The sequence below is a fragment of the Papaver somniferum genome, chromosome 3 (genome assembly GCF_003573695.1).
Source record: "Papaver somniferum cultivar HN1 chromosome 3, ASM357369v1, whole genome shotgun sequence".
NCBI classification, from domain to species: Eukaryota; Viridiplantae; Streptophyta; class Magnoliopsida; order Ranunculales; family Papaveraceae; genus Papaver; species Papaver somniferum.
The window spans coordinates 75,930,701-75,951,947 of record NC_039360.1 but is presented as its reverse complement, the minus strand read 5'-3'; the positions used below and the strand labels follow the sequence as shown (position 1 = coordinate 75,951,947).

The following is a 21,247-nucleotide window of genomic DNA, read 5'->3' as shown; positions in this document are numbered from 1 at the left end:
CAAACCTAAATTAATCAACATCTGGCATTTCTACTCTCGGCAAACACCGGGGTCTCCCCAAATGAATTTGTCTTTCCCCTGCAGCTAATAATGCTCCCTTCTTTGTCATACAATCTGCAGAAAAGTTAATCTCCCTGTAACAATGTTTATACTGAATCTTTTTAATTTTTCTTGTAGCCAAAAGCCATCTGCCCTTTAGAAACCATGGCACTCTCCCCTGAGCAAATTCAGCCAGAACAGACTTTGAATCTGATACTATAATTATCTTCTGCAGATTCCATTGAACTGCCAGTTCCAATGCACACATAATACCATAAGATTCATCTAAATAGTTTGAAGCAATGCCAATACCTCTACAGAGGGTACCTAATACCTGAAAAGCTGAATCTCTGACTACAATACCAAAACCTGCAGACCCAGGATTCCCAAATGATGAGCCATCACAACAAAACATAACAAAGTCCTGTGCAGGTGGTAACCAATGGCATTTTGTGATTTTCTGAAACTGGAATGCCTAAGACCCAACTGAAAATTTTCAATAATCTCATTATCATAGTTTTGATTCCACTTGGTACCATTCATTCTCAGACCACCTTCATTCACTAATTTCATCACTCTGCACTTGAATCCTTGCATATTAGGCTTAATGTTTTCAAAAAATCTCTTGTTCTTCTGAAACCAAAGCTCTTTTAGGATAATACAGGCTGCTGAAATCCAAACCTGTTTAATAAGTGGACTGCAACTAGAGGTACATTTCCATATGTCTTCAAGAGTTTTTGGTACTTTGAATTGAAATATAGAGCATATTCAATCCCAAACTTTAGTACTGAAATTACATTCCCAGAGTAAGTGATTCATACTATCTTCTTCAGTTTCAAAAATGCAACATCTTGAGACCATTTCATATACATTCTTGACCATAGTTTTGTCATCAGTGTATATACCTTGTATAAGCTTCCAACCATTGCTAGCCACTAAAGGATGAAGAAAATGAGTCCATAAGAACTTTGACCAGTTAACTGACTATTCCTTGTGTCTTAACTTTTATACTGCATCTGAGATTGAGAATTCACCTTTTAAGTTTCTTGTCCATACCAGGATATCATCACCACCAAGAATTTCAGGCAACTTAAGATTATGAAAAATTTGATGAAGCTCATAATTATAAGACCATTCTCCATTATACAAAATATCTGAAACTTTCAAGTTTAAGTTCTCAGTCCAAGCACCTATGATGTTTGAATCTATCAAAGAGAATACCATCTTCTAACCAATGATCAAACCAGACAGAAATATTGTTTCCATTACCAATAATCCATCTAGTATCTTCTTTAAGACCTTCCCATGCCCATTTCAAACCTGGCCAAACTGAAGATTTCTGCCACTTAGCGCTCCATTGACCATTTTTGTCTTTGTACTTTGCATGAAAAAATAAAGCCCAATCATCCTTTGAGGTGCTAATTTTCCACATCATCTTCATAAGGAAAGCCCTATTAATCACTGCAAATCTTCTAATACCCAATTCACCTTCACTAAATGGTGTACAAACTTTTTTCCAAGAAAATTTATTGTACTTTCTTGTCTCTCCATCCCCTGACCAAAGAAAGTTCCTCATGATTCTTTCACAGTTTTTAATGACTGATGCAGGCCATTTATAAACTTCCATATTATACACTGGGATACTGCTAAGAACTGACTTAATCAAAGTTAGTCTTTCTTGAAAAGACGGTAACTTACCTTTCCATGAGGCTAACTTTCTTTGCATCATTTCTACCATTGGTCAAACAATGGAAACTTTTATCCTTCCAGATGTAAGAATCACTCCAAGATACTTGTCAGGGAAAGCACTCCTTTCCATCTGAATGATTTCCTTTATCTGATTTTTCTTTAAATCTGAAGTGCCATCTATGAACAACTTGCTTTTACTTTTATTTATAATTTGGCCTGAGCTTTTTTGGTAATCCTCAAGAAGTTTCATAAGGTTTAAGATACTCTTCTTAGCACCATTAATGAAGATAAACACATCATCTGCAAAGAATAAGTGAGTTGGATGAATACCTTTTCTTTCAACCATTGGACATATCAAGCCATCCTGCACCATTTGAGATAATCTTCTACTCAAAGCTTCTTCCATTAGCACAAATAAAATAGGAGACAAAGGATCACCCTGTCTCAATCCTCTTCCCACTTAGAAGAAACCACAAGGACCTCCATTTACCATTACTGAGATTTTTGCAGATTGAAATAGAATATGAAGCCATCACACCAATTTTTTGAAAAACTAAATTTCTGCAACACTTTAAGCAAAAACTCCCAGCTGATAGAGTCATAAGCTTGGGAAATGTCCAATTTTAAAGCTACATTTCCACATCTTCTTTTCTTAATCATCTCATTCACCAATTATGAAGCTAATAAGATTTGGTCTTGAATGCATCTGCCCTTAACATAAGCAACTTGTTGTGGAGACACCAATTTGTGCATCAAAGTACCCATTCTAGTAGCTAAAATTTTGGTGAAGATCTTGAAACTGACATTACTTAGACCAATTGGTTTAAATTGATTTGGATTTCTAGCTCCTTCAGTTTTAGGAATAAGTACCAGAAAATTGGAATTTAAGCCTTTGGGAATGAACTTTCTTCTCCAGCAAAATTGAATGGCTTCAACTACATCTTGACTAATGATTTCCCAGCAAGCTCTGTAAAAACAACCTGAAAAACCATCAGGACCAGGGGAACTATCTTGATCTATATCAAATAATGTTTTCTTTATTTCTTCAGCTTATGGAATTGCCTCTAACATATCTTGGTCTGCTTGAGTAATTATCTCTGGTATGCCATCTAAAATATGATCAACATTCTCCACTTCCTTATATCTAAACTTATTTTCAAAATGTTTCACCAATTCACTTTGAATATGCTCCTGATCAGCAATTATATTCCCATTACCATCTTCCAGTTCTGTTATCATGTTTCTTGCTTTTCTGACTTTAAGTTGAGCATGCAAGAAATCAGTGTTAGCTGCTCCTTCTTTTATCCATTTAGTTCTAGATTTTTGTTTCAGAAAAGTATTGAGTTGTACCTCTTTAGAATAACATAAATTTTGGTCTTCCACTAAAGTGTTTAGAGCTACTTCATCAAAAGGATTGTTATCAGAGTTGACCATAGCTTCCTGCACTTTTACTTCAGCCTCCTTCACCTGTACATTTATATTCCCAAACACATTCCAGTTCCAATCTCTAAGAATTTTCTTCAATTTTTTCAGTTTTTGTTGCAGGATAAAAGCTGGATCACCAACTATTTCTTCAGACCAACAATTTTGTACCACTTGCATAAATTTTGGATGTGAAATCCACATCTTCTGAAACCTCATAGGAGCATTTTTTTGGTTTAGAAATTTGAGCACCACCAGCTAGCAAGGGAGCATGATCGGATGCAATTCTTAATCCCACTTTATAACTCCAACCTTCAAATTTTTGTAACCACAATAGATTGAAAACAACTCTGTCAAGCTTGCATAAAATTCTTTTGTTTCCATGTTGGCAGTTTGACCAAGAATGTTGAAGACCAGTACTAGGAGCCTGAATTAATTCACATGTATCCAAGCAATTATTGAAATCCATCATTGACATTCTATTTGGACTCTTACCTCCTATCTTCTCTTCTGCTGAAGTAATAGCATTAAAGTACCCAATAGCTAGCCATGGTAGATGTAAACCACTTATCATTTTCATTTCAGACCACAAATACCTTCTTTGAGCAAGACTCACATGAGCATGAATACCAGAAATAAGTACACCTCCAAAATCAACAGTTATCATTTGACTTGACATAGAATCACTGTGGGATTAGAAAAATTCTTATTCCAAAAAAGCCAAATATTTCCTTTTTTATTTGAGACAGAATTATGAATCACCATGCTTTGCATACCAGGTAGATTCAATTTATTGCAAAATGAAGAAGAACAAAAAACTTTAGGATCTGCAACCCACACTACTGAAGGATTAAATTTATTTATTAGAGCCCTTAATTTATTTTGAGACCTGGCTCTCCTAAGGCCTCTTAAGTTTCAATAAAAAACTTTCATGGTTTGGATTGGAGGCCTTTTGTGCCTCCTTTTCCTTGATTTTTTCTAAAATTATACTTACTGGGTAATTGAGAGCTAGAAGCTGCTTGATTAAAAGTTACCTGACCAGTTGTGATCTCTTTTTCTCCAGGAATAGTAGATGTAGAAGGAGGTTTTTGCACTACTCTGGACCAGGAAGTTACTGGAATTCTTTCAGAAGAAACTATGTCATTTTTTCCATTAATGAACTTGACTTCACTCTTTTCTATAGTATTATCTTCTACCACTTTTAGAATATTTGTAGGAGTTAGTATTTCCTGCTCTTTTTCACCACTGACATCTTCCATAATCATTTCTTCATCTTGTAGAGAACTAAATCTTCCATTTGTTATATGAATTTCTTTATATGATACTGGGTTAATCATGTTAGGCACTACTGGAGGTGGCGCAATATCAAAAGGTTCTTGAATCACCTAAGACTTATTAATTGGTTTTTCCACATGCTTTGGAGATTCAATGAGATGTTCCTTTGATGAATTCTTTTGAAACCTGCATTCTGATAAAAAATTACCAACTATTTTGCACTTAGAACAAAATTTTGGAAGATTATTAAGAACAACACTCTGAGAAAAACTTCCATATTTTGTAATAATCCATAACTTGTGTGGAACTGGATTTGCTAGATTAACTTCAACCAACACCTTTGCAGCATACCCACTTGAGTACTTGAGGGTAGCATCATCAACTTTAACAGGATTACCAATTGCATCACAAATAGTGAACAAAGTTTTTCATCCCAGTATTCTAAACTTAAACCAGGTAGAGAAACCCATACCAAATCATGAGAAGTTCTTTGATTTTCAGGTCTAAAATTAGGAATCCAATTAGAGTTTTCAACACTTGATCTTGAACATCCCAACTATAATTTCTGATATAATTTTGATCAACTTCATTGGATAATTTAATAGTGAAGAAACCTTTTCCCAAAGGAATTAAATGACAATCCCCTGTTAACTTCCACTGATTCCTCAAAATCGCCATTGCATCAACAAATTTAATTCTAAGAAAATCTAATCTACCAATCATAGAAAACTTCCATGATTCATACCTATCATTATTGTTATCCTCAGTCAAAGTAATCGAAGGACATTTTTCAGATGGTTCTGAGATGTTAACAACTCTAGAACCACTTGCAGAAACTTCTTTTGCCATATCTCTTTCCATTATAATTCTTGAAGATCCATTATTACCAGTCGATCTTGAAAGTAGAGACTATTTTTCACCTGGTCTATCTGATTCACCTAAAACTAGCTTGAATTTAATGAAGAAAGATGAAGATCGATCGAAATTTTTTGAACTGAGTCAGTCGCCGATTTGCAGAGCCCAACTCAGCCGATTTCTCAAGAATAAAATTACCTAATCATCTCTCAGGTCAGTTCGTTACCACATCATGTATGTATAACATATTCTCTTGCTGCTCTCAATTGGGGAGAATTCTTATGCATGCCTAAAAGATGATGATAGTACGCTTGAAAGAGGCGATACGATTGAATAATGAGATGTGAGAACATTCGCTGGAAGAACGCCATATATGATTCAACAGTGTTGCCCAAAACATTCTAAAAACAAAGAGAAAAAAGAGAGCATGAATGCAATCTCAACTGGTGGTGTCAAGCAAACTCAACTGCATGGTAAAAGAGAGTAAAGAGTATGAAAAAGGAAAAGGAGAAGCTTAACCGAGCAAGCTTAGAAACATCCTTGAAATGCACATATTTATTACTGATAAAACGTACAAGAATATTTCCAACTGTTGAAGCCTGAATATTTCCAACTTGTCAAGCATGTTCAAAGTTTTTGTCCATACAAATCCGTAGATAGATACAACTACCATATATAGTTGTAAAAAAACATCAAATTTTTTTTAACGGCCTTGAAAATTATTAGAAAGATACATGTATTTATGTATTAGAAATTCTGCATATGTATGTACATTATCGAGTATCATATATCAAAAAAGAAAAACAAAAAAAACTCCGTATATTAATAATTTCGTGAGTTCCTAAAGATATTAATATATGGAGTTTTTATTGTATATAGAGATTATTAATATACGGAGTATCGATACATAAAGATTTTAGTCATGATAAGATAAAGATTTAAAAAAAGAAAACTTACATTGTTTACAATGGATATACCAAATATTAACAAACTCAGATTAACAAAGATTCCTGAAATAGTTAAAATGAACAGATTAAGTAAGTGAGTTTGTAGCCAACCAAAGCTGACGTTGGAATCTTATTTGAAAGCTAAATTTGGATCCTACTAAACCAAACTTAATTTTGTTATAATTCTTACCTTAATTACGCAAATATCTCACCATGTTTCCAATTTTAACTTTTTAAATTCTCTGCTCTACATCTAAGACTATAAATACAAAGTTTCAGAAAATCAATGTAAACAACAAACATTCAGAAAAAAAGGGAAATTTGGGATTTGGGAAGGAGGCCCAGAAATGGACCTATCAACCTCCTTCTCAAATCTCATTTTCTCCCAATTTGGGTACAACGACGATGAATTTGGTCGTCACTTTCTCGCTCCGAGTCGAGATTTGGAACTTCTACGCTACGCCGTTGGAATAATTGGTAATTCCCCTCGTCCAATTGAGTTTTATGTTTTTTTACTTAATCATAACCTTCCATAATATTTTTGAAAGGTACGCAAATCTTAACATCTTTTTTCCTGCAGGGAACGTCGTTTCTATACTGCTCTATGCGGCACCCATGTAAAAACCTTTTTTAAATTACGTATATTCATTCTTTTTCGGTTCATGATTACCCTTCCCGTTCTAATGATTTTCGCAATTATTTTAATGAACCAGAATCACATTTAGAAGGGTGATCGAGAAGAAATCCACCGGTGAATTTTCTTGCATACCATATGGATGTGCGTTGTTGAATTGTATAATTTATACATGGTATGGTTCTCCGCTGATTAGTCGAGGCTGGGAAAATCTTCCGTTGGTTACAATTAATGGGGTCGGAATTGCGCTGGAAATATCCTTCATTTCTATATATTTTTGGTATGCTTCACCAAAAGGACGGGTAAGAAAATCATTCCTTTTCTTTTTATGTGAAGTTCTTTTCTGGCAATTGATGGATGATGATATTTATAGTAAAATACAAATAAACAAGGTTAACGATTTTGGCAGAAATTGGTAACATTGATAATGGCACCATTGATGTCTGTAATGCTTGTGGTGATATGTTGTTTAACATTCGAGGTGGAAGATCGACTAGTCCGTAAAGCCATAGTTGGGAGCATAGGTTTAGTAGTTTCCATTGCAATGTACGGATCTCCTCTGGTAGCTGTGGTGAGCACACCTTTACTTGTCATTCATTACATGTTTGTTAACAAATTCTACACAATCCTTTATTAATGACTTACCTTAATCAGTTACGCGTAACTTGCAGGAACGAGTTCTTCGAACAAAGAGTGTCGAGTACATGCCGTTCAATTTATCCCTTTTCTCATTCCTCACTAGTTTGTCTTGGTTGGTATACGGGTTACTAGGGAACGATATTTTACTTGCGGTTTGTACCATTAAACATTAAACCAATTACTTTTATCTTCACAACGAAAGTAGGCATTAACTAAGTTCATTTGCTTGTTTGTGCAGTCTCCAAATTTCTTAGGAGTTCCATTGGGAATCCTCCAGCTTGTAGTATATTTTATATACAGAGGAGAAACAGAAATAGTTGAACAGCCGATCAAGATATATGATATAGAGAACGGAAGCTCATTTTTCCTTACTACACCTCTAATTGCAGAAATACTCGACAAGGATGACAACAACAATGACGATGGTATCAACGATATATGAATAAGAGAAGTTACAAGTTATTGAAACACTAGTACTGGTAGTAATGGTAGCATTTGCCATTAAAAGTTGGAAATACTTCTCCTTTTTCTGTACATTTTTTTTTCACAGTGTTGTCTGAATTACTTTTTGTTTGGTTTACAGAATGTCGATGTAATGGAACTCCGAAACTAGTTTTGTATTCCTCCGATTCATGTCGACCATCATATTCTTTGCTATAGAGTGGTTATTGGTTGTAAAGGTTCACCTATAAAGGGAGGAGGTACTGGTTGGAGATTTTCTTAAACCCAAACTAGTAGCCCGCCCTACTACTGAGTTCACATTCTTGTCCGTTTGGCATTTTTTTATTTTTACTAGTAAGACTATACGAGCGATGTACATGTTTGAATTTGATTCTTTTAACAACACCAAATTTGATAATAATAATGAAAAAATCTTGATTTATTTTTTAATATTTTTATTTGTACTCATTATGTAGATAATTCAAAGAGCTTTCCAAATATATTAATTTTGCAAAAATTCATTGTGCATTTTTCAGAGATATCTAGTTTTGAAATCTTTGATCTATTTTTAAAACAATGGCATTCTTGTGAATATACACACATTGATTCAATGTACATTTTCATCCTTGAATACATATGTATAGTAGTAGTTGACATTTAATGCCATATTAGTAATGTCAGGGTGACACCAAGCTATTTTGTCTTTTTGTGACCAACCAAAAAGAAGGCTTCACCAAAATACCCTTTCTTTATATTAGTAAGATTTTTTCCTTTGAAAAAGGGATAAACCTCCATATAATACAACTTCAAAATCTGCACCAAATGTTATATTGGACATTTTATATTGTTTCGATAAGTTCGGTTAGCCAAAACCGAAACCGAAGTCCGTCGGTTTTCTAAAACTGACGTCGTAAACGTACACCCCAGTTTTCGCAAAAGAGGGAACACACCAGAGTGTTGAGAAAATCAAATTTCACTGATTAGGGTTTCATCTCGTCCCCTTTGTGAATCAGATTGGAAGATGTCTTCCTCATCTTTGATAATTGAAGTTAAGGATCCGAAATTGTCGCCATCATCGTCATCAGGTAATCTCTGCTCCTCCTCCTCGTTAGCGGCTTCTTCTTCTTCTTTAGTAGAAAAAATAGGCGTGAATCATGATATATTAATGGAGATTTTATTGTGTTTACCTTTGAAATATTTACTAAGATTTAAATTGGTATCAAAACAATGTTTATCACTAATCTCAGATCGTTACTTTGCTAATAATCATATTCGTCGAAACAATTAAATACCTCCTTCGGTTGGATTGTTTCTCAATCGTAAGAACTCACCTGCTTATGACACGACATATCAGTTTCTCTCCTTTGTTGCTGGTGCTGAAGGTGGTGGCCCCTTCAAAACCTTAAATTTCTATGATAAAGAAGATTCTCGTTTGGTTGTAATTTAATCCTGCGCATCCAAAGCCCCTCGGATACTACAATATATGTTTCAAATCCATCCATCATTAATCAGTACAAAATGCTTCCTACCTCACCGTTTAGAGGCGATCAAGGTCATCTCGTCGATATCGTTCACAGTATTAGCTTAGATTTTAATCCACTAAAATCACCTCATCAAGTTATATGCATATACGTCAAAGAGAAGATGATTTTTGCGAAAGATGATACCCTACCTCCTGGCCCCAATCTTCATATTGAAATCTATTCTTCAGAAACGAGCTCATGGAGGTTATCTGGGAAGCCTTTTCAAGCACCTTGGGGGTATTTCATGTGGCATGGTATCTTCTGGAATGGTTTGTTGCACTGGTTCCACAGACTCTTTGAAGATTATGATGTATATTCATTTTGTTTCGATGTTGAACGTGAAACTGCTAAGCCATTGCCAATGCCAATTATAGTTGATGATTTGTGGGATATTGAATACTTTTGAGAGTGCATGGGTCATCTGTACCTCATCGTAATTGTTGGACCATGCCCTACTGGTTTTGATATCTTGGAGATGCAGAATGATTATGCATGTTGGAATTTCAAATACCGGGTTAATTTGGGTAGTTTGCTGATGACATATCCAGAGATTAGTAGGTACTCCCGCATTGACGTTGAACATTTTCAATTTTTATAAGTATTATGTGTTAAAGAGGAGGATGAAGAATCATCCTTCCTTTTAGTGGTAGATGGGGAAAAGGTTATATCTTATGATTAAAAGAAAATGATCTTTAAAAAAACTCATGATTTACCAACATGGTGTGTAGAAGGAACCTATTGGTCTTTTTATCCATCCATTTATGTTCACCAATACATCGAGTCACTTGCTCATTGTGCTTGATCAACTTCTTTAACCCATTCTGTCGGCACCTATATGTCTGACAATAGGATAATTTTGTTTAGGCCTTCAAGTAGTTGTATTCAACTGAAACTTATCTGGATGATCATATGTTCCTTATAGAAGAACCGAGTTACTCTTATCCTTGCCTTCGGTAACTGTGGATCAGTGGCTGCACTAGTTTCATCAACATCCCTCTTTCATTTCTCTGGAAAGGTTGTTACTAATGAAGGTTGACCACAACTTAGTGACATTAACCTGGAGAAGGCACACACCTGCCAGTTAAGTTTTTTTCTTGCAGAATATAGTGGAGCAAGTAGCCATACTTCAAAACAATAGTTTTCCTTACCCTAAAGAAAACTTTTATACAATGCTATGAACTTCAAGGCTTTGGAGTTAAAAATGAATGTATACGAGCATACTCTCTTTGACTCTGCACCCCAAAATTCCTCTCTTCATATGTTGAATTTACGTGGGAGGCCATACGAGAGACCACACAGTTCATTTGTTGCCTGTTGTCCCCAAGTCACAAAGGAGTCCTTTTACCTTCATGAAATCCCTCTCCTTTCTTCAACACATGTATGTTGAATGTTATACGTTTAGTGAACAGGGAATAAATCCTTCCAATGATGTAATTTTTTTGCTGGAGAAAAGGATCTCTCTCTCTCTCTCACACACACACACACACACACACTCATGTCACTTTTTGATTCCTCAATTTCGGTGAATGCTCATTACTCAACTATATTATGTTTCTTTGGTCATGCGTAGAAAACATGGCAATTCGTGATGCAGACTACCAGGTCTGGATCTGAAGCCTGGCAACCTGGGCTCCATCCCAGGGTAGCCAAGAAAAAATCTATCTTGAATGCCAAAATTTGTTTTTAACTTATAATTGTGGTCTAGGATAAGTGTGCGTCTTACATCAGGTTTTGTGTGTTTTTTCAATTCAATAGGTTCACGTTGTTAAGTAGAACATTGAGAATTCAATCATCGTCTTACTGTAAAATATTACTCAATGAAATAAAGAAGAAACAAAAGTATAGGAAAAAAGAGAGTTTAAGATATCCTATATCAAACACACCAAAATCATCTGATTTTCTTCATTTATTTCTTTGTTTCATCTGTTTTAAGTGTTTCCTTTGTGTTACAGAAAATAGCAAAATTCTCAAGGTCTGAAGATGTAGCACTAATCAATGCTTATGTATCGATTACATGTGATCCAGTTATAGGGAAATATCAACAATGTAAAGAGTTTTGGTCGCAGATTAAAACCGAGTACAAAGCAACATCGAGGAGTGACCCTGTCAGAACCACAAAGTCATTGCAGACAAGAGTTAGCACTTTGAAAAGGGAAATTAAGAGATATGTTTCTCACATTAGAGGTTGTTTTAGGAACATGCCTAGTGGATTCACACTTGAAACCGCAGTGAGTTTATTTAGCTTCGTAGAATTTTATTTATTTTTTATAATCTTTGACGATATTAATGACTTTTACATTTTGTTGCAACAGTACTCCATATGTCAATTGGATTACGAGGAGTACCCGAAATATGGAAATACATGGAGACATGACGATGTATTCCAAATTTTGAAAAACTACACTTTGAGGAATTCAATCCAGAGATTTATGATCGTGAAACAATAACACAACCAAGCCAATTAATTAATGATGATGATGATGAGAATGTTATTATGTCTAGATATCCACAATCTACCCCTGGTGAATCTTCGGACGGGTCACGAAGAAAAAAAGTTTTATGACGATAACTATAGGAGGGGTCCAAGCAGAGACAAGTCTAAACGAAATATACTTGAGGCCATAACGCAAAATGAATGATTGGATAATGTGTTGGTATTTCTGCAAAAAGAAAGCGAACAAAGGTTCCAGTGGCAAAAAGAAGAAGCTCAACCAAGGCAAGCCACCCAGAAGGAAGATGCAGAGCATCTCAAAATATTGGAAATAGGGTACTAGCGTATTAACAAGTACCAAACAACATGAAACAGACTTGAAGATACTTGCTATTAATGTGGATACATTGCCTGAGTCCGAGAAGGCCGCTATTTTAGGAATGGAGAATGATATTATGATTCTTCTGGGGCATGCTCACCGCTATTATTGAATTTCTTAAGCATTATTTGCGTTTTAGTAGTGTTAAATTAACGTGTGTAATTTATGTTATTTGCATCTTAGAATCTAGAGTTATGTTTAGTTTTTAAATTATTGTACCCCTTGTTTAATTTCAGTTGTTTGCATATTACAATCTATAGTTGTGTTTAGTTTTAAAATTATTGTACCCCTTATGTAATTTTAGTTGTTTGCATTTTACCCTATAATTAGATTTAGTTTTGGAATTACTATACAATTATGTAATTTAAGTTATTTGCAATTTGATATTTGTCTTTATCCACCAGAATCTATATTGAGTAATATTTATCACTGACATAAATCGATGAATAAGACATCTGAAAGCAGTGATAAGTGTTCTTTAAAGTCGATTTTTCAAAACACACACAACAATGCAATGATACTTCTTTTCTTTCTGATTTTTGAAAACGAAGGGACATACACGCAAATTTAGTTCATACACGCAAATCTTCTCCATCTTTATCTAAATTTTCTACAAATTCGAGTCCTCTCAACCACAATTACACAATCAATTTCTCAGCATCTCCTTTATTTTCCTATATTTTTTTTAATTATTAGTGGGGAGATGGTGTCCAGATTCACACTGGAGGAAGATACTTTCATAATTAGAAATTGGCTAAATGTTTTTCATGCAGCAAACGCTAGAGAAGGCATTATTTCTTCTATACATATAAATTGGCTAAATGGTTTTTCAACAATTATTAGTTACCTATGGAAATCTCAACCAAAGAACTAGGAATCATGTACGACAAAAGGTTTCATCAATAAGACAATGAGTGGGACTATATGTTAGTATGGTTGTTCCACTATGGCGAAACCATCGATCCGGCCAGACATACAATGATGTAAGTGGCAGGTCCGGACTAGGGTATAAAAATGATGCGATGAAAACGGGCCTACAGTAATACCGCAAGTGCACGGTCGTCGATTGTAGCTCGTGCAAGTACGGGTCGATCCACAGAGATCGGGTGTGTTTTGGAAGTGTTTTAGCTAATTGGGTTCCTAAATTGTTGTTGGGTTTTGAAGCCTTTTGGCTTAAATTGGGCTTTGAGTGCTAATGGGTTTGTTCACAATAAAAGGAACTGAGCATGGGCTCAGTTTGGTCTTTGAAGTGCAAATGGGCTTAGGCCTTAAACTTAGGCTTTTGATTAAGCCTGAATTGGATTGGGCCTTAATGAATTTGGGCTTTGGTCTTAAACAACTGGGCTTTGGTTAAGCCCACAGTTGACTGAATTGGGCTTCAGTTTGAATTGAGCTTTGGACTCAGTTATTGAACTAGGCCTTTGCTTGGCTGCAGGAGTAGCAAGAACTGGACTTGGCTTGGCAGGAGAAGAAGTGGCAGCAGCAACAGCCTGGCAGCAACCTTGGCAGCAACAACAGCAGCAGCAACCTTGGCAGCAACCTTGGCAGAGGCACACAGCAGCAGGAGCAAGAGAGTTGCAGCAATGCAATAGAATGTACAAGATGAGCAGTGCAGCAGTGCAGTAACAAGAGAGCACACAGCAGGGGAAAGCAAATAGCAGCAAAGGCCTAAGCCACAGAAAACAGTGCAAGCAAAGATGAACAAAAGCAACAGAAAACAAAATGAAAGATACAACAGGGCAACAGCAAAAGCAAAGAACAAAACAATGCACAAAAGCAAAGAACAAAACAAGATGAACCAAGGCCTAAGGCCAAGGGCAGGGATGTATAAAGAAACTGACAAGAAGCAATACTAAGGCAAGAATACAGGCATTCCTATAGAATGGGTTGAAAACTAGCTTGCTATAAGCACTAGCTTCTCCCAATGCACAATCAACACTGCAACCTAAGCATACACAGGGAATGGCAAGAAAATCAGCTTGCTTTAAGCACTGATTTCTTCCATTACACAATCAGCACAAAGCTTCTAAGAAATCTAGCCTAGCATTCCTTCAAATGACAGTGAATTAAACATGACAGGAACATTGATACTAACAGTGAGCAACAACACAAGTTAACAGGACTAACTGACTAACAATGAACAAAACTATAAATAACAGGAGACAAGCATAACAGGAATACAACATGAACATGAAACTGAACTTCTAAACACTACAAACATCACAACTGAAATTGACAAGATTTTATAACACTTAAAATTGAACTGTGGACTAAAGTTGAACTAAAATTAACAGTGCATGAATTGAAATTGAAATGAAACTAACAGGACATGAAAGTCCTGGATGTGGGTTAATCCCAACATAAAGTTTTTACATCACACCCACAGGGCTATTTATACCCACAGACACAATTTCCCCCAAAATACAAAATTAGGGTTCTTCACCTAAATCCCAAAATCAAACAGAAATTAGGTAAATTATTTCTACCTAAATTGACAGTACAAATCAGACCCATATCCCTACTCTAGCTTCCCTATGCTCTCCCTAACAGAAATTAGAGCTTACTCGAAAATACCCAAATTAACTGAAATCAGGGTTTGATTTTTTTTTACCTAATTTGATGTGATAACTCCCAATTCTTCTCGACCCATGCTTCCATTTGTACTCCTCTACCTCTCCATAGCTTCAATTTCTCTCTAGGTCACCTATTTCATCAACCTCTCACGCCTAGGGTTTCATGGATGAAACGTGAGAGATGGAGGGAATAGGGGTCTAGATAGGTAGGGAGTGATGATGTGGTGTTTGGTAGTGATTAGGTGGAGGTTAGGTGGTAGAGATGGTGGTGACAGAGGTGGAGAAGGTGGTGGTGTACGGTGGAGAAGATGGCTGTTGCAGAGGAGGTCGAGAGAAAGAAGAAGAAAGAAGAGAAGAATGGGTCGAGTTTAGGGTATAGGTATAGGTTGCTAGAGTGTTGAGCGAATCCATCGAGTCTTGATGTTCTGTGATTCTGAGCTGCGGGATGCGGAGATGGTTGGTAGATCTAACGATGAGATGAGAGATGAATCGATGCAACCGTTGGATTTTGAAACACAACGAAGTCAACGGTGTTAGATGATGTTAGGTACTGTAGTGTTAAGCGGAAGTATCAAACTTTGATGCACAGCAAGGGAGCGACCGTTGGATTCAACTACCATCTAATCTGAAGGCTTGGAATTTCAGCGCTGTGGTGCTTGGCAGAGACTTCAGATTTTGATGCTCTATGAAGGAGCGACCGTCGGATGCTTCTGAGAAATGATCTGATGGCTGAGAACGGAGGCGCTTTTGTGTGTAGAAAATGAGGTTGTGCGCACCATTCTTCGCGGTTTCCTTGCGTAATTTCTCCCGGCTTTTCACTACTTTTCTGCTCTTTTCGCTCCGCGACTCATCCGAACTTTATTTATTACCTAAAAATGCAGAATTAATTAATAAAAATATTTATTCTTGAAAACAATGAAAATACAGAATATGGGATAAAATGTAGAATTAATGCACAAAAGATGAGTTAAAATGCCAACAAAAAGGGATAAATATACAATATTTGGCACTCATCAAATACCCCCAACACCTGAATTTTACTTGTCCTCAAGTAAAACAAAACTAAGGAAATCCTAACTATACCACTGTCGCTGGTCTCTCGAATGCATTTAGCGTATGCACTAAGCCTTTTAAACCACTAAGTGTCCCTAGTGGACGAGTTGAAGTCTCGTGAAGGTTTACCAGAGGTGTGCCTACAAACCTAAGGACAAAATATAAGCTCATATTCCGTCAAACGTGACATGTGCAAAACAGTAGAAGCTCACAGCAAAATGGAGATGTCAATCTAGCTATCAAGGCACAATCCTAGCACTGATAACAAATAAGGACATGTGATAAGAGTGTAAAGTGTATCTACACATGTGTAAAGAAAGATCTGAAGTCATGACTACTAATCACCAAGAGATAGTTTCTCAGGCTAAGAACTGAGGTCGAAATCTAGCTAGCTGTCCGGACTTTACGAGAATTGTGAATGAGTTGGAGGTATTTCACAATTGCTCGCGTTGTACATCAATGGCATACACCCTCCTTGCTTATTACAAAGAAACAACAAAAGATGACAAATTACATGACTCTTATTTACATTTACTATTCTCTTTTATTTTTGGAACAAGAGATGATGGAATTGATAAATACTTGATTTTTTTTTTTTTTTTTTTTTTTTTCTCTTTTTTTCTGAATATATACATCGTTTTTTTTTTTTTTTTTTTTTTTTTTTTTTTTTTTTTTTTTTGAGGAACACTTTGATACATATACAAAAGGAACAAAAGATTACATGACACTTTGCAAGAGGTAGCCCTTTTTGATGCACCCAGTTAAATTCGATGGTTGTCTTTCTTAATGTAACCTCCACCTTCTATCCCAACCAACCAAAGAACAAGCTAGTCAAGTTTCGTTCAGTATTCTAAAGTGATTGGCAATCGTAACTTCCTATCCAACACCTTGAAGATCGAGGCCATACATGTATTGGTAGATCGTGCGCGTGCAAATTTCTTATCACTATGTGAATTGTGCTAGAATCAGGGTGCCTAAATATCTAGACTAAGACTCCTAATAAAAATACATATTTGCACAAGAGTCAACATTTCAAGGTAAATGAGCTCCATTTTTATGAGTTTTTTCAATTTTTTAATTTTTTTAGAATTTTGATTTTTTTAATTTTTTTGGAATTTTTCAATTTTTTTCAAAAAGAAGAAGGAGTTTGTTTTCAATTATAGCATATTATCGTGGCATCTACTCTATACCCCCAAACCTAAACTAAACATTGTCCTCAATGTTTCAAAATATGGAAAGAATGAAAATGCAACATATGGAAAGGGACATGCTGAGTAGAGTAAAAGGAGAGAGAATACCCGATTTCGGCGAAAGCAGAATTAAAACTCCGTTATTCAAGGCAAAAATCCAACATATTTCAGCCGAGATCATATTGGATTAGCAAAATATATACAAAAGGAACAAAAGGGTTTTTAAGAAATTTTATCTACTGGATTATATACAAAAAATTCACCATACACTAACAATCTAAAGAGTTGAGGATCAACCCAAAAGACGAAGTGTAGACATTTCAACAGCTTCACACAATAAAATGATAGAAACCAAGTGAAACTGTGAAACAATGAGCTACCCCCAAACCTGGATTTTACAGAAGATATATTTTGAAAACAAAATCGCGCAGTTTCGGGGGTTCATTATGCAAAAGGTCTAGCTCGAAATGAACTGTGCTAGGGACGGGCAAACATGCTAATTCCAACTGTGGTTTCCTCAAAGTATTATATTTTGAAGCAAAATAGTCCAAGAGGACTTGGGAAGCACACAGTTCCAAACCTAGGTTAGGCATTTTCAGAAAAATTGGTTTACAATATGGTACAAACCAAATCTAGGTTGGGTGGAAGGCCAACAATTGTGACTTAGGTAGAAGAATAGGCATATTATCAATCAAATCAAAATCTTCTAACTCATCTACACATGTCACATCATGCTCATTATCATCAATCACATTGGCAAGATTACAATCAGAATTATCAACATCATCAACAGATTTATTCTCGTATCGGCACATCAGGGGAAACATCACATGGAATACTAGAAGAAATATCATGCATTAAGGTCGGGGCAGAGAAGCCTAATGTATTTGAACCCAAAGGTTCCATAACATTTTCAGTATAGACATGTTCTTCTAAATAACATCATAATCATCATCATCATCATGATAGGCATTTTGCAATCTAGGATAATTTTCAATCCTAAGGTCGGAGCTATTACAAGAATAAAACTCTAATTCATGGGGTGATTCATAATGTGGTGTTGTTCCTGTTTCCCTAACGGATTCCCATTGATGGGTTTTTTTCTGCAATCTCGGCTAAAAAATTCCATGCATCATCCACAGATTTATCAATAAACTCACCATTACACATAGATTCAACCATGGTTCGAGATTTAAAGTCTAGTCCCTCATAGAGGATGACGACAAGTCTCCACTTCTCAATTCCATGGTGCGGACATTCACTCAACAAATCATTAAAACGTTCAAAATAGTGAAAAAGTTTCCTCATCCAATTGGACAAAACAATTGATATTTGACGAATAGCGATGGTCCTATGGTGTGGAAAAATTTTTGGAAAAAGATTAGTGAGTTGTTCCCAAGTGGTGATTGATTGTGGTCTCAAACCGTAAAACCATGTTTTGGCCCTTTCCTTTAAAGAAAATGTAAACAAACGCAATTTCAGAGAGTCTTCGGACAAATGATCAGGTTGCATAGTCCGACAAATTTGTTCAAACTCTCTTACATGAGTATAGGGGTTCTCAGAATCGAACCCTCGAAATATAGGAAGTATTTGTATCATGCTTGCATTTATTTTAAAAGGGTTATTGGTTTGAGGTAGGACAATACATGATAATGGAATTTGTATTGATGGATACATGTATTCATGGAGCACGAGGTTGGCCCATTTTGAATGACACAAACCCACTATTTGGTTTTAATGGTTTTAAAAAATTTGGTTTTGATGGGTTTGGATTTTGGGAAAAATTTGGTTTTGGTGGGATATAAAAGAAATTTTTTAAAATTGGGAGCAAAAGAATTTTTTTTTTTTTTTTTTTTTTTTTTTTAAAAAAAAAATAAAATTTGGTTTTTGAAATGGGAGCAAGCCCACTGTTTGTCCTCTAATGGAATGAAGGCTGCGGCCTACGAAAATCCAAGTTTTAATTTTGAAAGTTTAATTTGGCCCAGTTGGTTAAGGCCCGACGTTTGTTTTAAAACTTTGGTTTCGAGGTCCACTGTTGAGTGGAATACAAGCCCACAATCAGTTATAAGCTCAGCTGGGTTTAAACCCAGAGTCCAAAATACAAGTCCAATGAAAGAATTTAAACAAGCCCACACAAAATAAATACAAGCCCACAAATTAAACAAACAAGCCCAAAAATAAATTATTACAAACCCAAAATAGAAAAATAAAAAGCCCAAAAAATTGGGTTAATTATTACAAGCCCACAATTAAAGAATTGGAAGCCCACAGGTTGGGTTCTCTCAATGAATGGGTTTAGGCTTACCTTTGTAGCACAGCCCAGCTGCTCTGATATTGTTGCAAAAACCCAGTTGGGTTTTGGTTCTTTTCCTTGGTGGCGTCCCAGCAGAGGAAAAACAGGTTCAGAATCAGCAGGTCCAACAGCAAATGAAATGAAGCAGATGCAGATGCAAATGCTATGCAATGAAATGCAAAAATAGCTAACAAAACACAGATAAAACACAGCACCAATCCCTGGCAACGGCGCCAAAAACTTGGCAGGCCCGGAAGGGTGTATAAAAATGAACGTGATAAGAACGGGGGCCTACATTTAAATGCAAAATGGTAGGCCCCGGAGATATTATATTTAAATGCAAAATGGTCCCCGGCAACGGCGCCAAAAACTTGGCAGGCCTCGAAAGGGTATAGAAATTGAGCGCAAATAAAAACGGGCCTACAGTAATACCGCAAGTGCACGGTCGTCGATTGTAGCTCGTGCAAGTACGGGTCGATCCACAGAGATCGGGTGTGTTTTGGAAGTGTTTTAGCTAATTGGGTTCCTAAATTGTTGTTGGGTTTTGAAGCCTTTTGGCTTAAATTGGGCTTTGAGTGCTAATGGGTTTGTTCACAATAAAAGGAACTGAGCATGGGCTCAGTTTGGTCTTTGAAGTGCAAATGGGCTTAGGCCTTAAACTTAGGCTTTTGATTAAGCCTGAATTGGATTGGGCCTTAATGAATTTGGGCTTTGGTCTTAAACAACTGGGCTTTGGTTAAGCCCACAGTTGACTGAATTGGGCTTCAGTTTGAATTGAGCTTTGGACTCAGTTATTGAACTAGGCCTTTGCTTGGCTGCAGGAGTAGCAAGAACTGGACTTGGCTTGGCAGGAGAAGAAGTGGCAGCAGCAACAGCCTGGCAGCAACCTTGGCAGCAACAACAGCAGCAGCAACCTTGGCAGCAACCTTGGCAGAGGCACACAGCAGCAGGAGCAAGAGAGTTGCAGCAATGCAATAGAATGTACAAGATGAGCAGTGCAGCAGTGCAGTAACAAGAGAGCACAGCAGGGGAAAGCAAATAGCAGCAAAGGCCTAAGCCACAGAAAACAGTGCAAGCAAAGATGAACAAAAGCAACAGAAAACAAAATGAAAGATACAACAGGGCAACAGCAAAAGCAAAGAACAAAACAATGCACAAAAGCAAAGAACAAAACAAGATGAACCAAGGCCTAAGGCCAAGGGCAGGGATGTATAAAGAAACTGACAAGAAGCAATACTAAGGCAAGAATACAGGCATTCCTATAGAATGGGTTGAAAACTAGCTTGCTATAAGCACTAGCTTCTCCCAATGCACAATCAACACTGCAACCTAAGCATACACAGGGAATGGCAAGAAAATCAGCTTGCTTTAAGCACTGATTTCTTCCATTACACAATCAGCACAAAGCTTCTAAGAAATCTAGCCTAGCATTCCTTCAAATGACAGTGAATTAAACATGACAGGAACATTGATACTAACAGTGAGCAACAACACAAGTTAACAGGACTAACTGACTAACAATGAACAAAACTATAAATAACAGGAGACAAGCATAACAGGAATACAACATGAACATGAAACTGAACTTCTAAACACTACAAACATCACAACTGAAATTGACAGATTTTAACACTTAAACACTTGAAAGATTGTATAAAACACTTAAACTAAAATTAACAGTGCATGAATTGAAATTGAAATGAAACTAACAGGACATGAAAGTCCTGGATGTGGGCTAATCCCAACATAAAGTTTTTACATCACACCCACAGGGCTATTTATACCCACAGACACAATTTCCCCCAAAATACAAAATTAGGGTTCTTCACCTAAATCCCAAAATCAAACAGAAATTAGGTAAATT

General features: G+C 36.2%; 2 protein-coding genes across 5 annotated transcripts; both read left to right on the top strand.

Moving 5' to 3' along the window:
• Window positions 1-6,509: 6,509 nt before the first annotated feature.
• Window positions 6,510-8,391, top strand: LOC113356531 (bidirectional sugar transporter SWEET3b-like). 3 transcript variants are annotated; one of them, XM_026599690.1, is made up of 7 exons: window positions 6,510-6,704; window positions 6,808-6,844; window positions 6,941-7,163; window positions 7,271-7,432; window positions 7,533-7,652; window positions 7,739-7,925; window positions 8,084-8,391. In XM_026599690.1, exons 1-7 carry the CDS (start codon window positions 6,575-6,577, stop codon window positions 8,158-8,160), a joined length of 936 nt encoding a protein of 311 aa, XP_026455475.1. In that variant the 5' UTR covers window positions 6,510-6,574; the 3' UTR covers window positions 8,161-8,391. The 3 variants fall into 3 exon arrangements, with proteins under 3 accessions (XP_026455475.1, XP_026455477.1, XP_026455476.1); XM_026599692.1 differs by having other exon boundaries at window positions 6,511-6,704; window positions 7,739-7,979; XM_026599691.1 differs by having other exon boundaries at window positions 6,511-6,704; window positions 7,739-7,988.
• A 439-nt stretch (window positions 8,392-8,830) lies between these two features.
• LOC113361372 lies at window positions 8,831-12,091 on the top strand. Of its 2 annotated transcripts, none has more exons than XR_003365099.1 (3): window positions 8,831-9,026; window positions 11,417-11,692; window positions 11,777-12,091. XR_003365099.1 is itself a non-coding variant. In XM_026604633.1 (3 exons), exons 1-3 carry the CDS (start codon window positions 8,963-8,965, stop codon window positions 11,909-11,911), a joined length of 402 nt encoding a protein of 133 aa, XP_026460418.1. In that variant the 5' UTR covers window positions 8,831-8,962; the 3' UTR covers window positions 11,912-12,091. The 2 variants fall into 2 exon arrangements, 1 of the variants encoding a protein (XP_026460418.1); XM_026604633.1 differs by having other exon boundaries at window positions 11,490-11,692.
• The last annotated feature ends 9,156 nt before the right edge of the window (window positions 12,092-21,247 follow it).

Coding starts and splice junctions, on each gene's coding strand:
- LOC113356531 (XM_026599690.1), top strand. CDS start 6,575: ATGGACCTATCAACCTCCTTCTCAAATCTCATTTTCTCCCAATTTGGG. Junction 6,705..6,807: donor CTACGCCGTTGGAATAATTG/GTAATTCCCCTC, acceptor TTTTTCCTGCAG/GGAACGTCGTTTCTATACTG. Junction 7,653..7,738: donor GGAACGATATTTTACTTGCG/GTTTGTACCATT, acceptor TTGTTTGTGCAG/TCTCCAAATTTCTTAGGAGT.
- LOC113361372 (XM_026604633.1), top strand. CDS start 8,963: ATGTCTTCCTCATCTTTGATAATTGAAGTTAAGGATCCGAAATTGTCG. Junction 9,027..11,489: donor GTCGCCATCATCGTCATCAG/GTAATCTCTGCT, acceptor CATGTGATCCAG/TTATAGGGAAATATCAACAA. Junction 11,693..11,776: donor GATTCACACTTGAAACCGCA/GTGAGTTTATTT, acceptor TTGTTGCAACAG/TACTCCATATGTCAATTGGA.